At 35.4% G+C, this 20,515-nt stretch overlaps 1 protein-coding gene and 1 long non-coding RNA gene across 3 annotated transcripts; both read left to right on the top strand.

The window, feature by feature from the left end:
* The first annotated feature begins 84 nt into the window (after positions 1-84).
* On the top strand, positions 85-20,486 carry Drip (aquaporin homolog protein drip). 2 transcript variants are annotated; one of them, XM_066285546.1, is made up of 6 exons: positions 85-486; positions 13,471-13,673; positions 18,491-18,634; positions 19,687-19,899; positions 19,957-20,037; positions 20,096-20,486. In XM_066285546.1, exons 2-6 carry the CDS (start codon positions 13,536-13,538, stop codon positions 20,195-20,197), a joined length of 678 nt encoding a protein of 225 aa, XP_066141643.1. In that variant the 5' UTR covers positions 85-486; positions 13,471-13,535; the 3' UTR covers positions 20,198-20,486. The 2 variants fall into 2 exon arrangements, with proteins under 2 accessions (XP_066141643.1, XP_066141642.1); XM_066285545.1 differs by lacking the exon at positions 85-486 and adding an exon at positions 7,091-7,395.
* Positions 2,401-3,696, top strand: LOC136340952 (uncharacterized). Its single transcript, XR_010732411.1, has 3 exons — positions 2,401-2,541; positions 2,595-2,640; positions 3,654-3,696. It is a non-coding gene; the product is annotated as an uncharacterized lncRNA (long non-coding RNA).
* Positions 20,487-20,515: the final 29 nt, after the last annotated feature.

The raw sequence follows: 20,515 nt of genomic DNA on the forward strand, positions 1-20,515 counted from the left end.
ATTTCCAACGGAGATTTTCTTTAAATGTCGGGGCTGGCATGGTCAATAGCCTGCTTATCGGACCTCTTTGTCTTTCGGATCGAATGACGGGCTTAGACTATCGCCATTTTCTGGAACATAATTTGCCTGAACTTCTTGAAAATGTGCTTTAAATGTTTGACAGTCTATATGGTTTTTACATGACTGTGTTCCACCTCGTTTTAGGCACGAAGTACGGAACTTTTTAAATGATCAATTTCCTAACAGGTGGATAGGTCGCAACGGACCAATGAGATGGCCCGCAAGATCACCAGACCTTAATCCATGTGATTTTTATTTCTAGTGTTGCATGAAAAGTTTAGTGGTTACGAGTGAAATTAACACAGTGGAAGAATTGCGTGAACGGATAGAAAACGGTGCAGAAATAATTAGAGGAAAACTATCTCTTCTAACAGCAGTTTGCAAATGAAACTAATGGAGACAATTTCGAACATCTTTTGTCCCAGAGTGAGTTGTAGCTAAAGATGTAGTACTTATTAAAACTTTCTTAGGCGCATATTTCGGTTGTTTTAGAGATTTCGAAAAAATGTTATGTAAAAATATTGCTTAGTTTTTAAGGTCTATATCGTGTTAAAAGGAAATCCCCTACTTATGTTACACCCTGTATTAATGAGATTGTAATATATTTAATAATTTCGAAAATTATTTTCGAATCCATCTAAAATCTTGATTGAATGGTGAGTACAATTTTGTCTACGTGAAGATAATGTGAAATACCTACACCCTATTCCATTAAACGTTCTTAAACGTTAATTACTGACTAAACTGAACTTGTAGAGGAAATTACACCTTTTTAATTTTTATGACATACTAAAAATGTTCTTTTAATGCGTATATGAGATTTTCCATGTTAAATTATTTGGAACCTCGTTTATTTGTTTTTATTAGAGCTAAAGCAAATATTTAATATATTTTTTTAGATACTAAAGGGTAGAAAAGATAGGTATGGTCTCCCTCCGAAAGTAATTCTTTTTACAGCAAAAGCGACTTATTACGACTCCTCTCAGCACACCGAATTAGTTAATAAAGGGTTTCATAACATATTTCCAGAGCTCTCAGTTTCAATAACGTTAATTGATCCCAATTGCTATTCTCAGCTTCTACGTAAAACCCCAAATTGCATTGTTTATTTCAGCTAAATAGCGCGAGTTTTTATGGATTTTTCGCCCGTAGCGAAACAGATTATATAATAATAATAGCATGACTGAAATTTGAAGCAAATCGCAGTCGTTCAGATTGGTAATTGAATGTAATAACTGTTAGCTTATCTGTGGCAGAATTGCGCCTTAGAAATGCGGTTTCGAGTCCCCTTGATTTACTAGAAAGACTAATTTATAATATGCAAACCAAAAACCTTTAGCACTCGCAAGTCAATTCCATACTACATGAATGCATTGTTTCGATTTAACAAAAATCAAATAACTACAGAGTAATTGTTTGTAATTACCAATGACCCATTTCAAGAACCTATGGAGATCGTACTATACAGGGTGTTTGCGACCTTGGGTCGTGCCACTGACTTATACGAGATGGTATTGCCTGCACGATGATGTTTACCAAACACGTGACTCCATACTTTCATCATTCGATTTGCAATAATTAGTCGATTTCAGATGGGTGAACGATCATACACGTACCTCCCTAATTGGTACGAGAAGTAACTTTTTTAAGGGACAAATTAAAACACCGTTTGACGTATTACATCTTTCCTCCGAATTCTCCCCCAGTTGGGTTAATTTTTAGACAGATAATCTTGTTATTGAGAGAGATGAAAATCTTGTTTTTTTTTTTTTTTAATATATGTGGACTAACAATTTCAATGGAAAATATGTAAATTATGTAAATGCGCAATATACCAACGTGCCTGAGGCCAATTTTTGTCTATCAAGATTCAATCATAAAACTTCCTGGAATCGAAATTATCATAATGGGATTCCCACAACTTTTAATTTTTTTTTAAATACAATTTCTCAGTGGTTCAGGGGGAGCTCTTTCAGTGCGTTTAAAGATGAGTAATAGCTCATCTGAGTTATAAATGACTCACATGCCTATTGCAAAAAATCTTAATAGTCTAAAACAAGCCGGTTTGCTAAAAATGAAGATGTAAGCAATTACCTTCTCGAACAATAATGGCTGGTCGTGACTATCTAGCTCGTATATACAGGATGAGTGAGGCAACAGTTGCCTGGTACACTAACTATTGAATAATCGATTACTTCATTCACAAGATTTATTTTTTAAGTTAACCAAATAAATTTGCACATTTTCATTCCAAAAATAATTAAACTCAGACATTTGATCACATCTGACAACGCTGTTTGCGCTACGTGCATCTGTCAAAGTTTGACATATACGTTTGGAAACAAATGTCAACGAATGGAGTCAATAATTGATTTCTCATAAATGAAGGGCGAAGAAACAAGGCACGCTACTGACTTCAGCCAAGTTGGGAAAGTCAAGAAATTCTGCAATTCCAAATTTTGATATGACATGGGCGTGCAGGTAAAAACAAAATATGTAAACAAAAGGAATAGTTAGTAGTGTTGGGTTTTTAGCTTCTTCGCGTTCGCCACTGACTTGTGCAAGATTGTAGATTAAAAGGTGAGACAAACCATTGGCACAGTTTCATTACGAAAAATAGTATGAATTTCATTGATTATTGTATTGACCTGATTCGTTCTTAAATTTTTTACGAACTTTGAAACAGAACTCTACGCTAATGTCTCTCGCGAGATTAACCTGATTATCTCAATCATGGTAGACAAATTTGTGTTTAAAAATTAAAGGTACCGTTTCATCATTAATTTTATAAAGCTATGATTTTCTGTCTAATGTGTTAGAAAAATCCAGTCAATATTTATTTTCTTAATATCCCTCTACATCTTCTGACTTGGGACAGACAGCCCGTTTAACTATAATATGATTAAAGCTACAGAATTCGACAAGAATTTGATCCATTCACGTGGTGTATGGTCATCTGAAATATCTCCACGATGATGCGCGATACCTTGTATAATGTAGTCAAATATTTGACTATATTACTATAATATGTGTATATGTTATAATAACCAAATTTTTGACTCTTGGAAAATAATGAAAAAAGGAGCGTAGGCCCATTCGTAATTCTTCGATGGGGGATTAAAAAGGTGTATCGTCAGTTACACTATATTTTTAACAATAAGTCTTGTAGACACCCCTGAATTATTGTTAAATTAAACTGTAAAAATTCCAATTAAGCGTTACATTAAAGCCCCTTGCATCACGTTGTTACATGATTTCGGTGAAGGTTTTATTTAAGCAAACTGAGAACATCAAGGCGAATACTGCAGTGTTAATAGAGATTTTGGTCTGTCCAAGTGACGATTCAAGGGAACGGATTTTTTTTAAACGATATCGAAAGGTACCCAACAACAAAACCAACAAATTTTTAAAAACATCTGATTAACACAAACTTTTACACTCAAACCATCTATCTCTGTCTTGCACTTAATTTTCACCACGGGTTTGTTTTTGTCAAAAAAAAAACTAATTTGGACCACCTTGTACACCATATTTTATATATAACAACATTTTTTTTCAGCCATTCTAAGGCAAGATTTAGCAATAATTTTTAGGTGCCTGTTGAAAAAAAAATTTTCGAATATTTTTATTGTGGAGGAGTAGGTACCAGTTTCTTAACAACAAAATTGAGCAATCCGAAGGCTATTGATTATACGCTGCGAGAGGTGCCCACTTATGGATCATTAAGCGTGGAGTTTAACGACCTTTGTTAAAATTTTAATGAAGTTTTGAAGGTTTGTTAAAATTTGGAATAAATATATTTAATCGGACACCATCATCATTTTCATTAAAAGGGAGTTTAATAAATTTTTTAGCGAGTCGGGTAGGAATTCACGAAGCACTTAGCGTAAGTGAATTAGCAACAGCTTCTGCAAATTTCATTACATTTTTTAGACACTTTAGTGGTAATAATTCGATTATATGACACGAGAATTTTTGTGCAAATATATAACCAATACCTTAAACATTTTCATGTCATGGAAATATACTTGTTTTATGGCCACTTTGTACGATCTTCTTTCTGATTACAACAAACATAACGAGAGAAATAATGAACGTTCGTAATGTCGTGACATCATGTTATTGTACGGTAGCAAAATACGATGTAATTTACATGAAGGTTTCTCAAGTTCATTGTTAGACACTCGAGGAAGCAACCAATCTTAAGGCTTTCATTAGGGCAAACTCAACAGTTTGAAACAGTTTCAAAACATTTAATTACATGGGCAATTAAATTCCATATCAACGTCAAAAGCAAATCGTTCTATTCAGTATAAATGTAGGTCGCGTTTTGGTAACACATCGTTTAATAACAGAAAATCGTCTACGATTTGGATATTAACTGTCTTTAAATTCAAAACCGACAGGGATACGTTTCTGTTCGAGAATTGCTGGTAATTTTGAAAAATTAGGTGCGCCACTGATTTGAACGAATTTTTGGTTTTATATTAATTTTGTAATAACGCTTCTTGAAAAAGATTCATAAGAATTCAGAACGTTCACATACGACACTGGCGTAAACAAATCTAGAATCCCCAGGGATATCCATATGCGTATGTAAAACTGAATCTGCGGTTCGGTCGGCATTAAATTAGGGCCGTGCCAGCAGGGACTAACGTTGCAGATCGTTCTCGTTATGTTCTCTTTGCAGAACGTGTTAATAAATGTAAAAAATTAGGTACGCCACTGAATAACAAATATTTTATTCTTCGATGAATTTTACGTCAAGTCGAGAATGTGCTCAAGTCGAAATCGTGACTAAAGCCCTTTATTATACGACAGAAATAGAGCCGATTTCGGTAATTATGACCTCCGTGCGTTCGGTAGAAATAACACACTCACTCACTCCGTATTCTAAGTTTTGATCTTCGAGACCCCATTTCAGTTGAGGTAACCATTTACCCACACCCAGATATGAAGTCATAAGATTTATTTCACTGAATTGTATAAATTTCGCAGATTAAATGTGAGGGTGACAGAAAATACTGTTTTAGGCTCCCACAGATCAAAACTCGAAATCAGATCATCGATATGAGTGTAAAGTTACGACATCTAAAACACTGAGAACTTGACCTAGAATTTTTTAAACTCGTGAATCCGAATGATCATTAGCATGAACAGCATGAGAACAGGATCATAAAAAGCCGCTGTTGTTTGCATTCAGATTAGCGCGTGTGCCTTATTGTTTGTTTTTTCCTTTGTCGTAAATAAGTTTTGGAAGTGTCTGGGTGATTTAGGTAATCTTAAGCTAAGCCGCTTTCGTCCTCTTCCACTAAAAATGCAATTTCCAGTACTCAAATATCAGGCTCCTGGCAGGGATTTTGAGATTCATGAAATGCTTATGCGGCGTTTATAAATGTTACATAACATACATAATATTGATTACATAAAAAAAACAGGGTGTTCAAATTAAAACCATCAAATGCGGTCAATCGGCTGCACAAGCAACAATTTAAACTTCCCCGAAATTTGTTCTTTTATTATTTCTTCGCTGTATATGCGGCTGTGTTCTAGCTCTACAAACTGTTCTATGAGGAGAGGAAGATTCTCTAGGAGATGAATGTAGGGCTTACTTCTAACCAAAAAGTTACATACATGAGTTAATGTAGCATTTTAAAAATTGTCAAAACCGAATTTGCTTTAATTTCAAAAATCAGTGGTATCTCTCGAACGGTTTCGTTATTAAATTTAAATTGCAATAATTTAGTTTTTTCTCGTTCTGTGACGATTGTTCGATCATCTAGTATGCCCCTGAGGATTTAAATGTCGCTTCAAAAAATCATATACCGTTCCAATCCGATTTGGTTTCAATACATATGTAATAGAAAGAACGTGAGAAACAGGGGAGTATTTTCTTAAATAAATCGATGAAATATTATGCATTAATACTGTATTTATTAGAGATGTGCGAAATTCCGAATTTCGTGACGTGCCATTAAGAACTTATATTTTCGGAGTTAGTTGCATCTCATCACATAAATTTCACTTAGATGATGACACGTTAGTTGTCTAAATCTGCTCAATACATCCCTGAATTTTTAACGAAATTTACATGTTGGTATTTGCGATAATAAATAAAAAGTTGTAAAATCTCAGTGGCGTAACAAAAGTTCTTCATCTCAATTTCTTCAATTCTCTTACACAATTTTCTAAAAATTTTTGCCTCAACAGAGTACTTTGTTTTTTCTTAAAGCCAAGCAAATATTTGAGCGAAATTGTGTAATTAACCTCGTCAAACGCGCATTGCTTCTGACGCACTTATAAGTACTAACATGACACTTTTAAACATTCATCATGTGTATGTACTTTCGAAAAATCTTGTATTGTTTGCTACTGTTTGCGCAAGCAATCTTATCGCCGAAATCTATTTGTGCGAATAGACAAATATCCCCAACTCCCATAATTTTTCGAACAGGTTAATCTGTTAATTAAAAATGGACTCTCAATCTGATTTAACGAGTTACAGATTTTTTCTTGTTTAATCATAATTGCATTACGTAAATGTATTGATTAATTCGAAGAATGTACTCAAATTATGAAAAAAAGGAGGTCTGCACATCACGAGGCTTTTTCTCCTTTCCTAATTTTTTTTTTCGGCATTAGAACCACTTGCAATAGCTTTGGTAAATCGGTGTCGAAACCCCTTTGGAGCAATGGAAAATCGTTCGGAATCGCGTAAACACCTGAACCAACCTTCAAGTCGTCATTAATTACACCTTAAATAAATTGCGGTCCACTTTAGCCGAATATATCAGAAAAACCGCCTCTAATTCAGTAATTTCGACATCACTTTCAATTAGTAATTTATAAGTAGCGTTTTGATTTCTTAAAGGTCAATTTTGGTGTCCAATCAGGACCCAAATGATGAAAAATAGGGTTAAAACCTGTCTCAGATCTCTGAGCATGGGGAAAAAACAAATGCACCTCGCGGCAATGGAGTAGGTCCAATGTGGCGATCATGGCTTGCTTATAACTGTTAATCGCCGTCCGCGATTCATTCATTCACTTGTTTCTTCTACGACTTTCGACATTCAAAAATCCGCTTAGCCGAGACTGGTGGGCTGCTGCTTGTGCTGCTCTCAAATCTGAAAATCTGAAACGTGAACGTCAGTGCACTTGACAAATTGGTTCGGGTCCGCGATTCACTTGTTTTTCTCCCAATAGATCACCGTTCATTTGTTTCTCTCCGTCCATCTAAGTGTTCGTTGGTTTGAGAATCGTTTTCTTTTTTTTTTTAAGTTTGCGTTTATTTCTGACGACGGTAGTTCTGAGGCGTCTCTAAAATGGCGGAAAAAGGTGAGGTTTTTCATTTTTTTCTCTTAGAAGTTTCATTTGTAAAATTGAGGTATTTTTCGGAAAATTCAATATAATCAGATATTATGAATTCCGAAGGGTACATATATTGTTATAAATATTAATTTAAAGGTTTTCGAAAATTTTGTTTACTTCCATATGAATATATTTTTTTAATATTTTATTATTCTCCGTGGTGTCAAACATAACTTTCTCGGGTTGAAATGCAAATTTTGAGTTGTTGCATAGGTACTTCAAGAAACAAAATATGGTAGTCATACGAGTAGATCATTCAAAATTTTAGTTTAGAAGTTTTTAAAATTCCTTAATCTTCAGATACTTGCTAATTTTGCTTCGTTTCATTTAATGCTTCGTTTGGTAGGGCACAGAATTTACTCAGATTTAAATGGAAGTTTTCCATGATTTTGAAAGATATTTCAAACATTAAATATTCGGGATTCAGTGGCGTCAATTGTGGTACCCAGCTTTGAATTGAACCTGAAGGAACTTTCCAAAATAAACTTCTTCTACACCACTGACTATCTTTCAGGAGCACCATCTTTGTTAAATAATATAAGGAAGGAAGAAATACTAATAAGAAACGTTATAATAAAATTTACCAACGCCATCAGTGGTGCCATCTTGTTTCAGAAACTGCCGAAATATATTTATAACAATTTTGATAGTGTTTTGGTTTTTGGGTAAATGTGATAGATATTGAAGTGTTTAGATATGTACGAAAAATTAGATATAGTGAAAGGTAGGGGCATAGCCCTACAGGAGAGTCCAAATTTTGGTTCTAAAATGACATAATTTTGCAAAGGAAAGTTTTTGCCATTTTGCTCAAAAATGGGTAAGCCTCTTACCCATTTACTCCATATGGCAACTTTCACTTATATTTCACAATCAAATCTCATTCTTGCTTTAAATTCTTTAATTATCTGTTTTACTTCGTAATTATTCATGTTCGATTCGTTTCTCTATCTATTTGTAACAATAATTGCAACCACTTGTGTTGCCACCAAGTAGATTTCCTTACAACCTTCCGATTTTGAATTTTATTCTTTACTTCATATTAAGTGATAAAGTAATTAAGAATAAGTGAAATTTTTGTTTCCATAAACAGCAAAATGCACAGAACAAAATTCTCAAAAACCAGCGGCGTAGTGAAAGCGTTTCAGTTTCATGATTATTGAAAGTACTTTCTACATAATTTTTCATTTTCGTTCAAAATAGCGCTCAGCTTAGTTCTACCTTCAGTTATAATTGTTAAAAAATCGAAGCAAACTAATACACTTTAACTAAATTTTCTATGAGGAAAGAAAGTGGAGTGAGTTGCTCTGATCGTGATTGTTAAAGAAGATTGTGTTCTGCTTTACCGCTTATATATGCATAATTACATTCCATTGTTTTGGGAAATGATTTCTTTCCATCGATATTTCTAACATTACCAAACGAGCTAATTAATCTTGAAACTTAATATTTCCTTCTGTCTGGCACCTAAAATCGTTTAAAAATTAAAAGAACCGACAGTTTAACCCGTAGAGATTACAAACTGATAATACCTGCATCATTTTATTGCTGATAATTCATGAAATAACGTCCGTTATTCGGGAGATTTAACATCATAAATACAAACTTTTTAAAAATATATATGGTTACCTAACACTTATAGAGCATTATCTTGTTAAGATATGATAGAAAAATCCCATTGCTCCAGGTGATAAAAAGGATTAAGGAATTATTGCTCCTAGAACTAAACAAACATATTTGGGGTTCAATCAATTGCTTTAATTGTGCATCTTTTCTGGACGATAATTAGAGTAAATTTGAGAAATTTCACACATTGTTCATTCCGATAATTGGTGTGCAAATAGTGAATGAAAAATTACATTAACATGGGAACTATAAACATTTTTTCTACGATTAGAGTGGCTAGAGTGTCTGCCAACATTAAAACTTGGAATTTCTTGGTTAGTGTCCAGTCACTTATGGCCAAAAATTTACATCCTTTTGACCAGAATGACTGTTACGCTCTGTCCTATTGAAATCGCACGAAGATGGATGGGTTACTTTCTATGTTATTCAGAGGTGTACACACATGCAAATCACGTTTCAAACTAATGATCAATTTAATCGATATCACGGGAGTGATAATTACATAAGAAGACGTATCTGGAGGTAATTTCAAGGTAATCAAAAATGTTTTGAACGGAAGTCAAATAAGAACGATGGCCATTTTCATCCACCTTTTTAATAACAATACCGTGGAATTGCGTGTTTATTTCTAGAACAAATCGTCTGAATAACATTGTTTTTCAGAGTGAAGTTAATTGTGTTCCCACGAAAACGTCTGAGGAAAAAATATTCAAAACGGAGTTACATAAATCGCTTAACTCTAATCAGTGTGTAGAGACTGTTTGCCAAAGAATACCAACTCTTATCAAGAAGAGAAATAAATATGCGACATGATGAGATATTTGTTTGTCCCAGATCTACTTCAATGTTTGCTTCCACAGTGCATTTGGAACCCCTACGTTTCCAAGTTTCTAATTCGCGCATTCGAATATTTGTAACTATTTTCGGTAGCAATGACGAATACAATCATATATATACAGTGTCCGTAAAAAGTATTGCCAACAGCTTATAACAGCTTATAACTTTCATAAATTCGATAGTTAAAAAAATGTCTGGAACGGAACTGAAAAAAAGTATTTAATGCATCATTTTTGGTGCTAAAATTTTTCACTCCTGTGCAGTTGCCCCTAGCAACTTTTTATTTTCAAATGGAAAGGAACCCATTGTAATATATCAAAAAGGTAGTTCAATAACGGATGCAACGGCATAATCAAAACTAAAATTGGATCTACAGTTTCTTAAAAAAATATATAGAACAAAGTTCACATTCTAAAAAGATTAAAACTTTGAAATTTTGCTTCCTAGATATGCGATGAATTTTTATTTCATTTTGAAAGTGAAAAAATTACAATAAAACGTAGAAATTGCACATCGTCTTCAGGGTAAATAATTTTTCAGATACAAAACATGTTGGTTTCCATAGAACTGATTAGTGGGTGAATTCGACTGTTAGGCGTCTACCACAGTTAGAATATCCGAAAAACTAATCGTTTATCCGAGAGCAAATAATTTTAATTAAAATTTTTTTGAGGTTTGGAGATCGCAAATGAACTTACGAAGTGATGTGTCTCCTATCCTGTTCTGAGTGTACCGTTGTATCGCTCATTAAATCACCTTTCATTTGATATATTGCAACGGGTACTTTGCCATTTGAAAATAAAAAATTAGTAGGGGCAGCTGTATAGGAGTGAAAAATACGAACACTGAAAATGATGCATTAAATGTTTTTTTTTTTTTTTTTTTAATAAATTTGTACGTATTTAAGCACTTTTGAAACATGTCAGCTTTATGAAAGCTATAAATGTGTTGCAATATTTTTTACAAGCACTGTATAATATATCGAATTTCAATAAATTGCAATATTTCCCACGACCCATTAACTACACTCTGTTACTGACAAATCCGTTTGATTACATTGACTGCCAATTTAGATAACCATAATTAAGTGAAGCCGTAAATCAATCCGATATCGGTTTGTGCTCGTAACACCGTTAATAATTTGAAAATTACTTATGATGCGAAGCTTATTTGTTGTGCATTCAAAGCCGATTATTTTCATTGGGTGTCAAACCCGGATTAAGATCAACTGCCACATGAATTATGAAGTCAGAGATCTATTTAACATATATGTAGATCTCACGAGGCGAATTTGTAAGCTCTCGTAACTCTCGTTAACTCTAAGAACGACGAAATCGTTGTAGCGGGGAAGTTCTGCGGCACGTCAACTGTTGTTATCGGCGAGACATCAACAGCCAGATGAGGACGATATCAGTTTGGTACTTGTTTTGAGAAAAACGACGGACATCTATTCCTTCGAACAGCTATGAACTGAGGCGGAGACACGTGTACCTATATAAAACATATACACTAAATAAACACTACCCAGCTTACATAGTAATCGCGTGTGGGGTGGCCTAACTGCACCGTTCTAGAACATTTTAGTGGCGATTTTAAATTGAAGAGACGGAAACGTACGGGAAAGTCCGAGGCAAAATTTAGCAATTCTAAAAGTATTTTTTGAGGTTAAAAAAAAAGCTCAAAGAAGCGAAAATGGATCCACGTTCACCCCCTGAATTTTTGACACACCATTGTGAAACGCCCTGCACGTGTGAACACTGGTGCTTTCGAGATAAATTGAAAAATTCACACGTAAAGGTGGTCCACGATAAGGGGGAAAGGAATGTAGACAAAAAAAATACGGATCAATTTTACTTTAGTCTAATGTCAGCAAGGTCTTTGTGTGTGCGATGTACAATACATTTATCGACTTCTTGTAAGAAGTTCTATTATATCTGACGAGCAGGACGCTTTTAGAAAGGCAAAGTCAACATTCAGAACCATATTTCAGACGCTAGTGAATGTAATTGAACCTCTAAATAAAAAAAGTGCACTTTGCCTATGTGTCTCACCTCTCTAAAGGTTTCGATACAGTAAATAATGAATGACGATAGAACTTGATCTTCGGGGAAGAACCATCGCACCTCAGCAGATACATTTGATCAAGGGTCAACAACAACAACAACAACAACAACATATTCTTAAGGTAATAGCTAGAGAGGTGGGCATCTACGTCCACTTCCGAACGAAGGAAGGGGTGGAATTTTGGCAATAACAAGGGATGTATTCGTAATACATTTAGCGTGCAAAGCAGGAAGAGTTTTCCTGAACTGTGCAATGTTTTAACGTTTGTGGTGAATAATGACAACTTATTTCCGACCCTATATGCGAGGCATGACCATCCTATGAGATGTAAGATTCATTTTAAGACAGACGAATGTAATTGTCTTCATTTGCAGAGTAGTCGATTGTAAAAATGTATAATCGTATTCTTGAGGTAGTGCGAAACCCGTCAAGGAATAAATTTAAAAGAGTATTGAGGAAATACTTATGTAAATATGCGTTCTATTCATTGGACTTTTTCTTATATCTTTTTATGTGTGACAGGAATGACCTACGGAGTATTAATTAACGGGCTTTGTCTTTGCTTGATTGATTGGCTTTGACGAAAATGCTTTAACGAGTTCTGTTTTTTGTCATCCTCCTCTATGCCATTGCGTGGTTCTGCATGACCTTTGCTTTTCGGTATTTTATCTAGAACGGACAGTCATCTTTCAATGTATATCGATAAATATTTTTGCAAATTCTACGAAAACGGCGAAAGACACGAATATACCGCAAGAGAGCGAAAATCTACAGAATTAAAGAAGGAATTTAAATTTTGTATGAGACTTTATGCAAGGGATTCCAAAAGAGAATACAAGCCATGAAATAGTACATGATCCAAAAAAACCCAACACCCTGTATTTGGTAAACGACGATTTTGACGTTTTTTTGCGGAGGGCTAACGAGTAATCAGTATTTTAAAATTGCTTTCGTAGATTGAAGAAACATCTGCAGTGTTTTCCTGACACAGCTCGGTACTCCCCCACTTTTTTGTTATTCCACTTGCCCATTATTTATTCAATATATACCTTTAGCTATTATTCCACAGAAAAATCACTTTTGAAACACATTTAATGCAAATGAATTCATTGTTTCCAACCCTCTGCTTCAGCATACCAAAAATAACATTTGTGTTAATAACTTAGTTTGGTGCACCTGTGATTTTCGTGTAATCAAGTTATGAGTTGTGTAACATTGTATCTAAGATCTTAGAATTAAAATCAGCGGCGCAACATGTTCGCTTTATATGTAATATATATTTTGTTAGTTGCTTTTCCAAAACCCAAAAAAATTTATCTGTAATGCCTATGTGGCCTGACCTGGTATGACGCTGCTTTCGTGGCAATTAAGACAATTTTTTTTCGAAATTTAACAGACAACTTTTACTGCGATGTTACAGAAAAATCAGAAATCGAAACTTTAATTTGTTTTGACAATCTTGCCTGCTACATCTTTGTTTTTTGGGCAATACAGTTCTAAATTTTGACTCGTATTTAGGTGCAGGAACGAGTGACAGCATAGTAGGCCTGAACGAAATAATCGAAAACAAGAAGCTCTGGAAGATGCTGGTTGCGGAGTTCGTTGGAACCCTCCTGTTGGTGGCAGTGGGTTGCGGTTCGTGCATAGGTTCGCCTACAGGTTCGCCTACAATCGCTCAAATCGCCCTCACTTTCGGCTTCACAGTGGCCACCATAGTTCAGGCAAGTATATCAGTGAGATAATTAATCATTCGGACTGTCAAAGCACAAAATGTTCGCTGTCCGTTTGAGTTATTTTGCGTGAGATACTGTTCACCCATATGTGCGTAAAAGAAAGGTGAAATAAAAGAGTTGTTAAAGAGTTCATTGAAAAAGTCATGAACCAATGTAAACCCAAACCAGTTCAGTAGAGCAGCACCGCCTAAGGGTCGGATTAAGTGGAACGAGTTCTTTTCTTCGGAAACGGAGAGTTTTCGTATAGTTTTAGGCGATTGACACATACGTACACTGCCAATATTCGGTTAAACCCCAGGGCTCAGTATTCTAGACAAGAACCGACAACACTGGCTGATGCCGCGTCAGACAAATGGCAGTTGATGAACCATTGGGCATTTGCCATCCTCTAAACAATTGATTAATGCTTTGATGTCAGCTCTTCCGATTCTTAAAGAATATCTGTTTTCGGCTGAGCAGTGATACTCAGTATCTCCCTATATCAAAACTTCTCCTTTGGTGAAAATTATGAAGAATATTATATTACTTGCTGATTAATATCTTCGTATTAAGTAGCTCCGTTAACTGTTGAATTTATTGCGTTTCGATTAACTAATATGGTAGTAATAGCTTGCCAAAGCCAATTTTGGATCTTTTTCTGCATAGATTTGCTGCTAAAAACGCTATTGTCGTCGGCCGTACTTCGTTGGTGGTATTGAACTTGTGGAAGGTCCGATGTAACGATGGTCATGAGTATTTTTACAGGCGATTATAGTAGTAACAGGTGGAAAAATTGAGCTCACGGGAGTGAATAATAGAAATGATCCGTCGAAACTTCAAAAGGAACAATTTTTATTTTGTGCTTATTCAGAAATTCACGAGTATTTTGCATAAACGTAAACCAAGAATCGGGACTTCGTATATTTGCATGAAAACAATTCTAAATTAGCAATGATCGGCAAGTCCTAATCGAATGTTAAATGATTAATCAAACGACTATTTCATCTTTCGTGGTAATGAGCCATTAATTGCAATTCTCCTCGTAAAAGAGCATCAGATAATGAGACCGTTATTGATGGTATCAATGCATATATTTTATGTACAAGAAGTAAAAGGTGAATACTTTAAGAAAATATCTTAGGGCCTCACCTTTATGCATATTTGTGCGCACTTTACAATTGAAAAAAGCTTTAGTGCAGGCCCTAATGTGCTTATTAAGGTCGCTTGGAGTACTTTTTCATACGGTAAACCACAATCAATATCCTCAATATGTAAAAATTGAAAGTTGCGTAATTTGGCCCACATTTCAGGTTTGACCGGCGGATAAATATTTATCGGTCAGACTTAGATCTGGCCGGCGCGCAAACCGAGGCACCACTCAATTACATTTACAACGACAATTTAAAGGGTTTCATAGAGCTTTTGCCTTAATAATTTAATTATATTCGCTCCGCTCCTATAAATGGTAAATCTCCTTTCGTTTTTAGCTTTCTTATGTAGATCGCGAGACCTTCAACTTTGCGAAGATTTTGGTCAGAGCAATAAAAATAGATATTTGTTTTACTAATTGCTCATTAATCATCCACACGTGTGCGGCTTCGCTATTATTTAGTTATAATATATAATTATTCTCCTGCCACTATTAAAATATTATGGCATAAGAATTGATACATCATCAAAAACCGTTAATTTTCTTTACGTCAGGCTTTCCTTGTTCGTTAAGATTATGAGAAATGCATCTTTTGCATCAAAAACTGAAGCTTTCGGTGTCAGGGGCGTTCACTTTGTGATTGACATTGGTATTGGGTTGGTTTTGAAACGAATTCGCTACTTGTAATATTCGATGAAAAGAGTCAAATTAAGTTTCGGTTTTATCAGGTTAGTTTGGGTTAGTTTCGGCTAGTTTATATTCCGAGCGGTCGTTCCAAATGTCTCGAAAATAGTAAAAACGATGTAGAAGTCGCTTCCTTATTCGTCCTGGCCCAAAAGTACCGATAAAGTTCTTAAAGATGGGCCAAATCATATGTCGAGAGGTTCCCAAAACACTAGCAAGTTAAAAAGAATCGCCGAAAAAAACAATGGACATAAAACGTTTTCAATAGAATAATTAATATTTAAAAGGCGACTGGAGAAACTTCTATGAATAAATGTACATTTAAAATTACACATGGATGCGCACGCGTTTTTGCCTAATATCAATATATTCAATAATTAGCCGGATGTTCGATTTGTTTTTACGTTGGTTCCATATTTGAGTCGAAGTGACTCGTGAAAATAATGGCAACATTGGTCGGTGGGTGCATGCGTAGTACGCGCCTCATCTCCCCTTTAGCGGTCCAAGGTCACCGCTATTAAGGGTTGCAGGCTATGGCGTTGTGCCAATGTCGACAAAGCTCATTTTCTTCATTCTTTTGAGTTGATGATTACGAATGGATTTCAGAAATATATGTGACAATAGTGTGATGAATTTTCCTTTTTCCAGATTTTAGTAAAATTACCCGTTTGCCACTATTCAAACGATGCACATGGCGAAGCAAACGTCAAAACATTAAAAGACGTTTGTTCATTGTTTTTTCGTCAGAAATTCATTCACCATTGCAAGACTAAAACGCATCATTTATAACCGAAAAATAAAAACTGAAAGTTTTGGTGTCACGGACGTTCAGTGTGTGATTCACATTGGAGTTGGGTTGGTTTTGAATCGAATTAGCTACCAGTAATATACAATGATGTGCAGATAACTCACCAGGCATAAGATTAAATCAAGCTACGGTTAGATGTTTTCGTATTAGTTCAAGTTAGTACTAATTAGCCCGTTGGGACATTACAGTGCGAAACGTAATGAAGTCCTATCTGTACGATGGATATATAAACGGTCTTTTCTGGTCGGTGTTTTTCCTTGGACGTAGGGGAACCAGCGGGGAAAAAAGAATAACGACGTGCAGGGTTCTGCTGGGGTCCTTAGGCCGATTCTGTGGAACATATCCTACAACCAGCTATTCACAACGCGGCACCGCAATGGCGTTACTCCAGCAGCGTACGTGGGCGACGTGACCTTGGTTGTGTATGCCAAGATCAAGGTGATCTTAAAACGTAGAACAAAGGAGACAATGGAACTTGCGGTGGACATTTTCAAGGAAAGACGACTCAGCAACACAAATCTGACTGTTCAAACCCCACGTTAAAATATCAATCAAACTCCATTTCGGGCAGTTTCACAACATTAATTTTCACCCAGAAAAGGGTCAATTTTGCCTTTTCGCACTTTTTACGTAACGCATTTGTTGCAAATAATCAATAAGAAAGTTGAAAATAGAAAAATGACTAACGCAATGACGGACGAACGGAAATTTTTGCGAGGTAATTCAAAATGATTGAAATTTCGTCACTGCAAGTTTTGCCCTTCTACGACATGGCGATGTCCTATTTGAAATCTGACGTATCGGTTTCCATTAACCATCTTCCATTTTGTTTTTTCTTACTGGCGCCATCTAAGATTTTCGCATTTTTTAATTTTGTTTCTTTCTGATTGCGCCGTTGTATCACGTGTAAGTCTCTGTCTTGCAGGCTGGTGTAAATATAAAAAAATCCGAATTCTGCAAAGAATGCCTTGGAAATAAGATTTGTTTGCTTCGCTTTTGGTTGATGAAAATATTTTTGACAGTTCGACTCAGTCACATAACCCCATCTCTGGTTGCAAAATTAGATTAAACTTATTGATGAAGTGCCCTTTTTATGGGAAGAAAACGGTGATTTGTGGTGCAAGTTACTTCTGTCTGTAACATATCCACCGCGATAGCACAGCAAATCGGCCTCCATTCGGCCCTGAATATGGATCCTGCAGCGTTACCTTTATCTACTGGAAGGATTTTAATATGATGTTCTTTACACGAGGAATTGAGGGCATTTTACAACATCGTCATAAAACTGAATTTGTTACCTGCGCCACTGACCTGGATTCGAGCCACTGTACTTAGCACGTTCAATTCGGAAATTGCAGATCGACTTTTATTTTTACTTGGATAGTCATTTTAAATTACCTCGTCAAATGAACTAAAAAAAAAAACACCTTTCTCTTGGTTTCCTCAATTGAACGCCAATAACTCGAAAATTAACGCAGCTACAAAGTTCACTAATCTACGAATTCTAATATTACACAAAAAGGATTTTCTTCCAACGACCCACTAATCTCAATTGTACCAAAAGCATTATGTTTCGCCCCCCATATCGTTTATTCTCATCCCCCGCCAAAACAATACTTTTACTGACCAATTTTTAGCCAACTCAATTAGGCCCAAAACCCTTTGTTTCTAGCATAAAAATTCCATCCTCATAACTCCTTGCGACTGCACTATTTTTATGTATTGATACGCCGAGATAATTTATAGAGAAAAAGGGGGCTACATCAATGGCCCCATAAAAATCTTTATCTTTAACAGCGTTGAAGTCGCAGAACTCCAAATTTTTCTTAAGTTTTTACTTCTGCTGATGAATCTAGAGTTGCGCATTGGAGTCACTTAACTCGTCTTTTCAAACCTCAGTTCGTATGAAAATATGAGCTTTAATCCAACATGTGAGAGGCATTGTTACACTTTTCCTTCAATTACTTATAAACGATCACTGTTTTAAGTTCAATACTAAACTAATAAAGACCATATACGAGTAAACGAGCCCATTCAAGATTTTCTTATGCAATCGAGTGGGACTTAATGTTATTGCCGTTTATCCGCCGCAGAAATCTTTTAGGAAAATAATAATTACCCATCAGCAAGTTTTACGATCGTGATCAATTCCGAAAGTGATTATTAGATTATTGAATGTTGCAGGCCATTGGTCATGTGAGCGGGGGGCACATCAACCCTGCAGTCACTCTCAGTTTCTTCGTAACGGGGGAAATTAATCTGATCAGGACCGTCCTGTATATTTTGGCTCAGTGCATCGGAGCTATACTTGGAGCCAGCATTCTAAAGGTATAGTAGAAATAATTGTTTAATTTTAACAGTAGTAAATTACAAAAATTATTAAATAAAATAACATTTACACCTATTGAAGTGATAAAATCGGCGGAGGATTACCATTGAGCCTTCGTTACAGCAAAGAAATAGTAGGATTTTTCAATTTCTTTCATTTCCACATTAAATACGTAATGAGAACCCCCATTCAGATTAATTTTCACACGGCTTAATCATCCCATTAATGACTTAATGGCTGATTGATTACTGAGTAGCCAATTGAACTTTTTCTATCAAAGAATATGTGCTAGAATGGCAAGGACTGTCTTCATGTAAATAGAAAGGAGCAATTATATGATTGAATGCCCTATTCGACAGATTTTCTTTCAATTTGTTCCCATTTCACATGCATTAGCAGTGAAAGTGCAACAATAATTAATAAAAACGACATTCAGGTATTCGCAGGAGCATCATTTTCCTTTTTCTGTAACCCATCATGCGCATTATTTACTTTAGAAAGTGAATTCTTGCAAATTAATTTAAGCAAATCAAAGACTAAAGAAGAGTAATAGTTCAGATACATTGCCCCACCATCTAATGACAAACTGCAAGTGCCAGTTACGCCATCTACAAACTTCGGTCAAAATTATAAAACACATGGGTAAAAATTTTATCCAAATTAAATCTGTTTAGCATCTAAAACTAATTATGCACACACACTTTATACCTTTAATGTGGTACAATGTCATGGATGGTCAATGTCATTGCTTGTGTAATTTCCTCAATCAACCATGCATGACCAGGACGTCTTAATAACGTGTAATGGTCACGTTCAATTGACCACGAAGTGCCATTGACTTGCGGCCCGCAATACCTAGTTTGTCGGTTTATTAAATCTGAAAAATTGCCACTATTCGAAGATTCAAAAAATAAAACGAATGATTTAAGCCAAGATACTATTTGAATTACAATTCAACTTAATCATTTGAAAAATTACCATTAACGGAAGAATTGCACGACAAATCCAAAACTTTTTTCGATTGTGAAAGATCTTCCTCCTCATTTTCCAGGCTTTAATTCCCTCAGACTTAGTGGACGGTAATCTAGGTTTCACCCAAGTGGACTCAAGCATTTCTCCAGCTTATGGAGTCTGCCTTGAGCTGCTTTTCACTTTCGTTCTCCTTTTTGTGATCCATGGAGTGTGCGATGGAAGGAGGAATGACGTCAAAGGAAGTGCCCCTCTCGCCATCGGATTGGCCGTGGCTGCGGTCCATCTAAGTGGGGTGAGACTCTTAAAGATTCTCATTGGTCAGTTTCTCTCAATGAGGTTTTTTTTTCAGATTCATTTCACTGGATCAAGCGTTAATCCCGCACGTACCCTTGGCCCTTGCGTGGTTATGAATTATTGGGAGAATCATTGGGTATATTATATTGGGTTATTAAGGTGTCCTTGGTGGTAAATAAAGTTGAGTTTTTCAGGTATATTGGGTGGGTCCTGTGGCTGGAGGTGTTCTCGCTGGTTTAGTCTATAAGTTCATCTTCAAAGTGCAAAAAGGCGAAAACGATTCCTATGATTTTTAATCGACATTTTAGTCACGTCTAGAGGCGAACGGACATTTTTATAAAATGTTCTTTTACTGCTTGATCAATTTCGATATCAGGATTTCAGTATAAGAAGTTATGGGCACTTGATTGGATACTGTATATAAAATTTATCTTTTTTACCATGAGATATTGTGTTTTGTTAAGTTTTAAGTAATAATTCTTTTGTAATTTTAGTGGTAAAGTATCCGGCATGAGTGAAGAAATACTAAATTGATGCTATTGTACATAGAAAAACAAACAGTATTAATAAACCTATGATAATTAAGTGGCTTTATTTAAAATTAACGAATGCGA

This window comes from Euwallacea fornicatus, chromosome 9, assembly GCF_040115645.1.
Source record: "Euwallacea fornicatus isolate EFF26 chromosome 9, ASM4011564v1, whole genome shotgun sequence".
Lineage (NCBI taxonomy): Eukaryota > Metazoa > Arthropoda > Insecta > Coleoptera > Curculionidae > Euwallacea > Euwallacea fornicatus.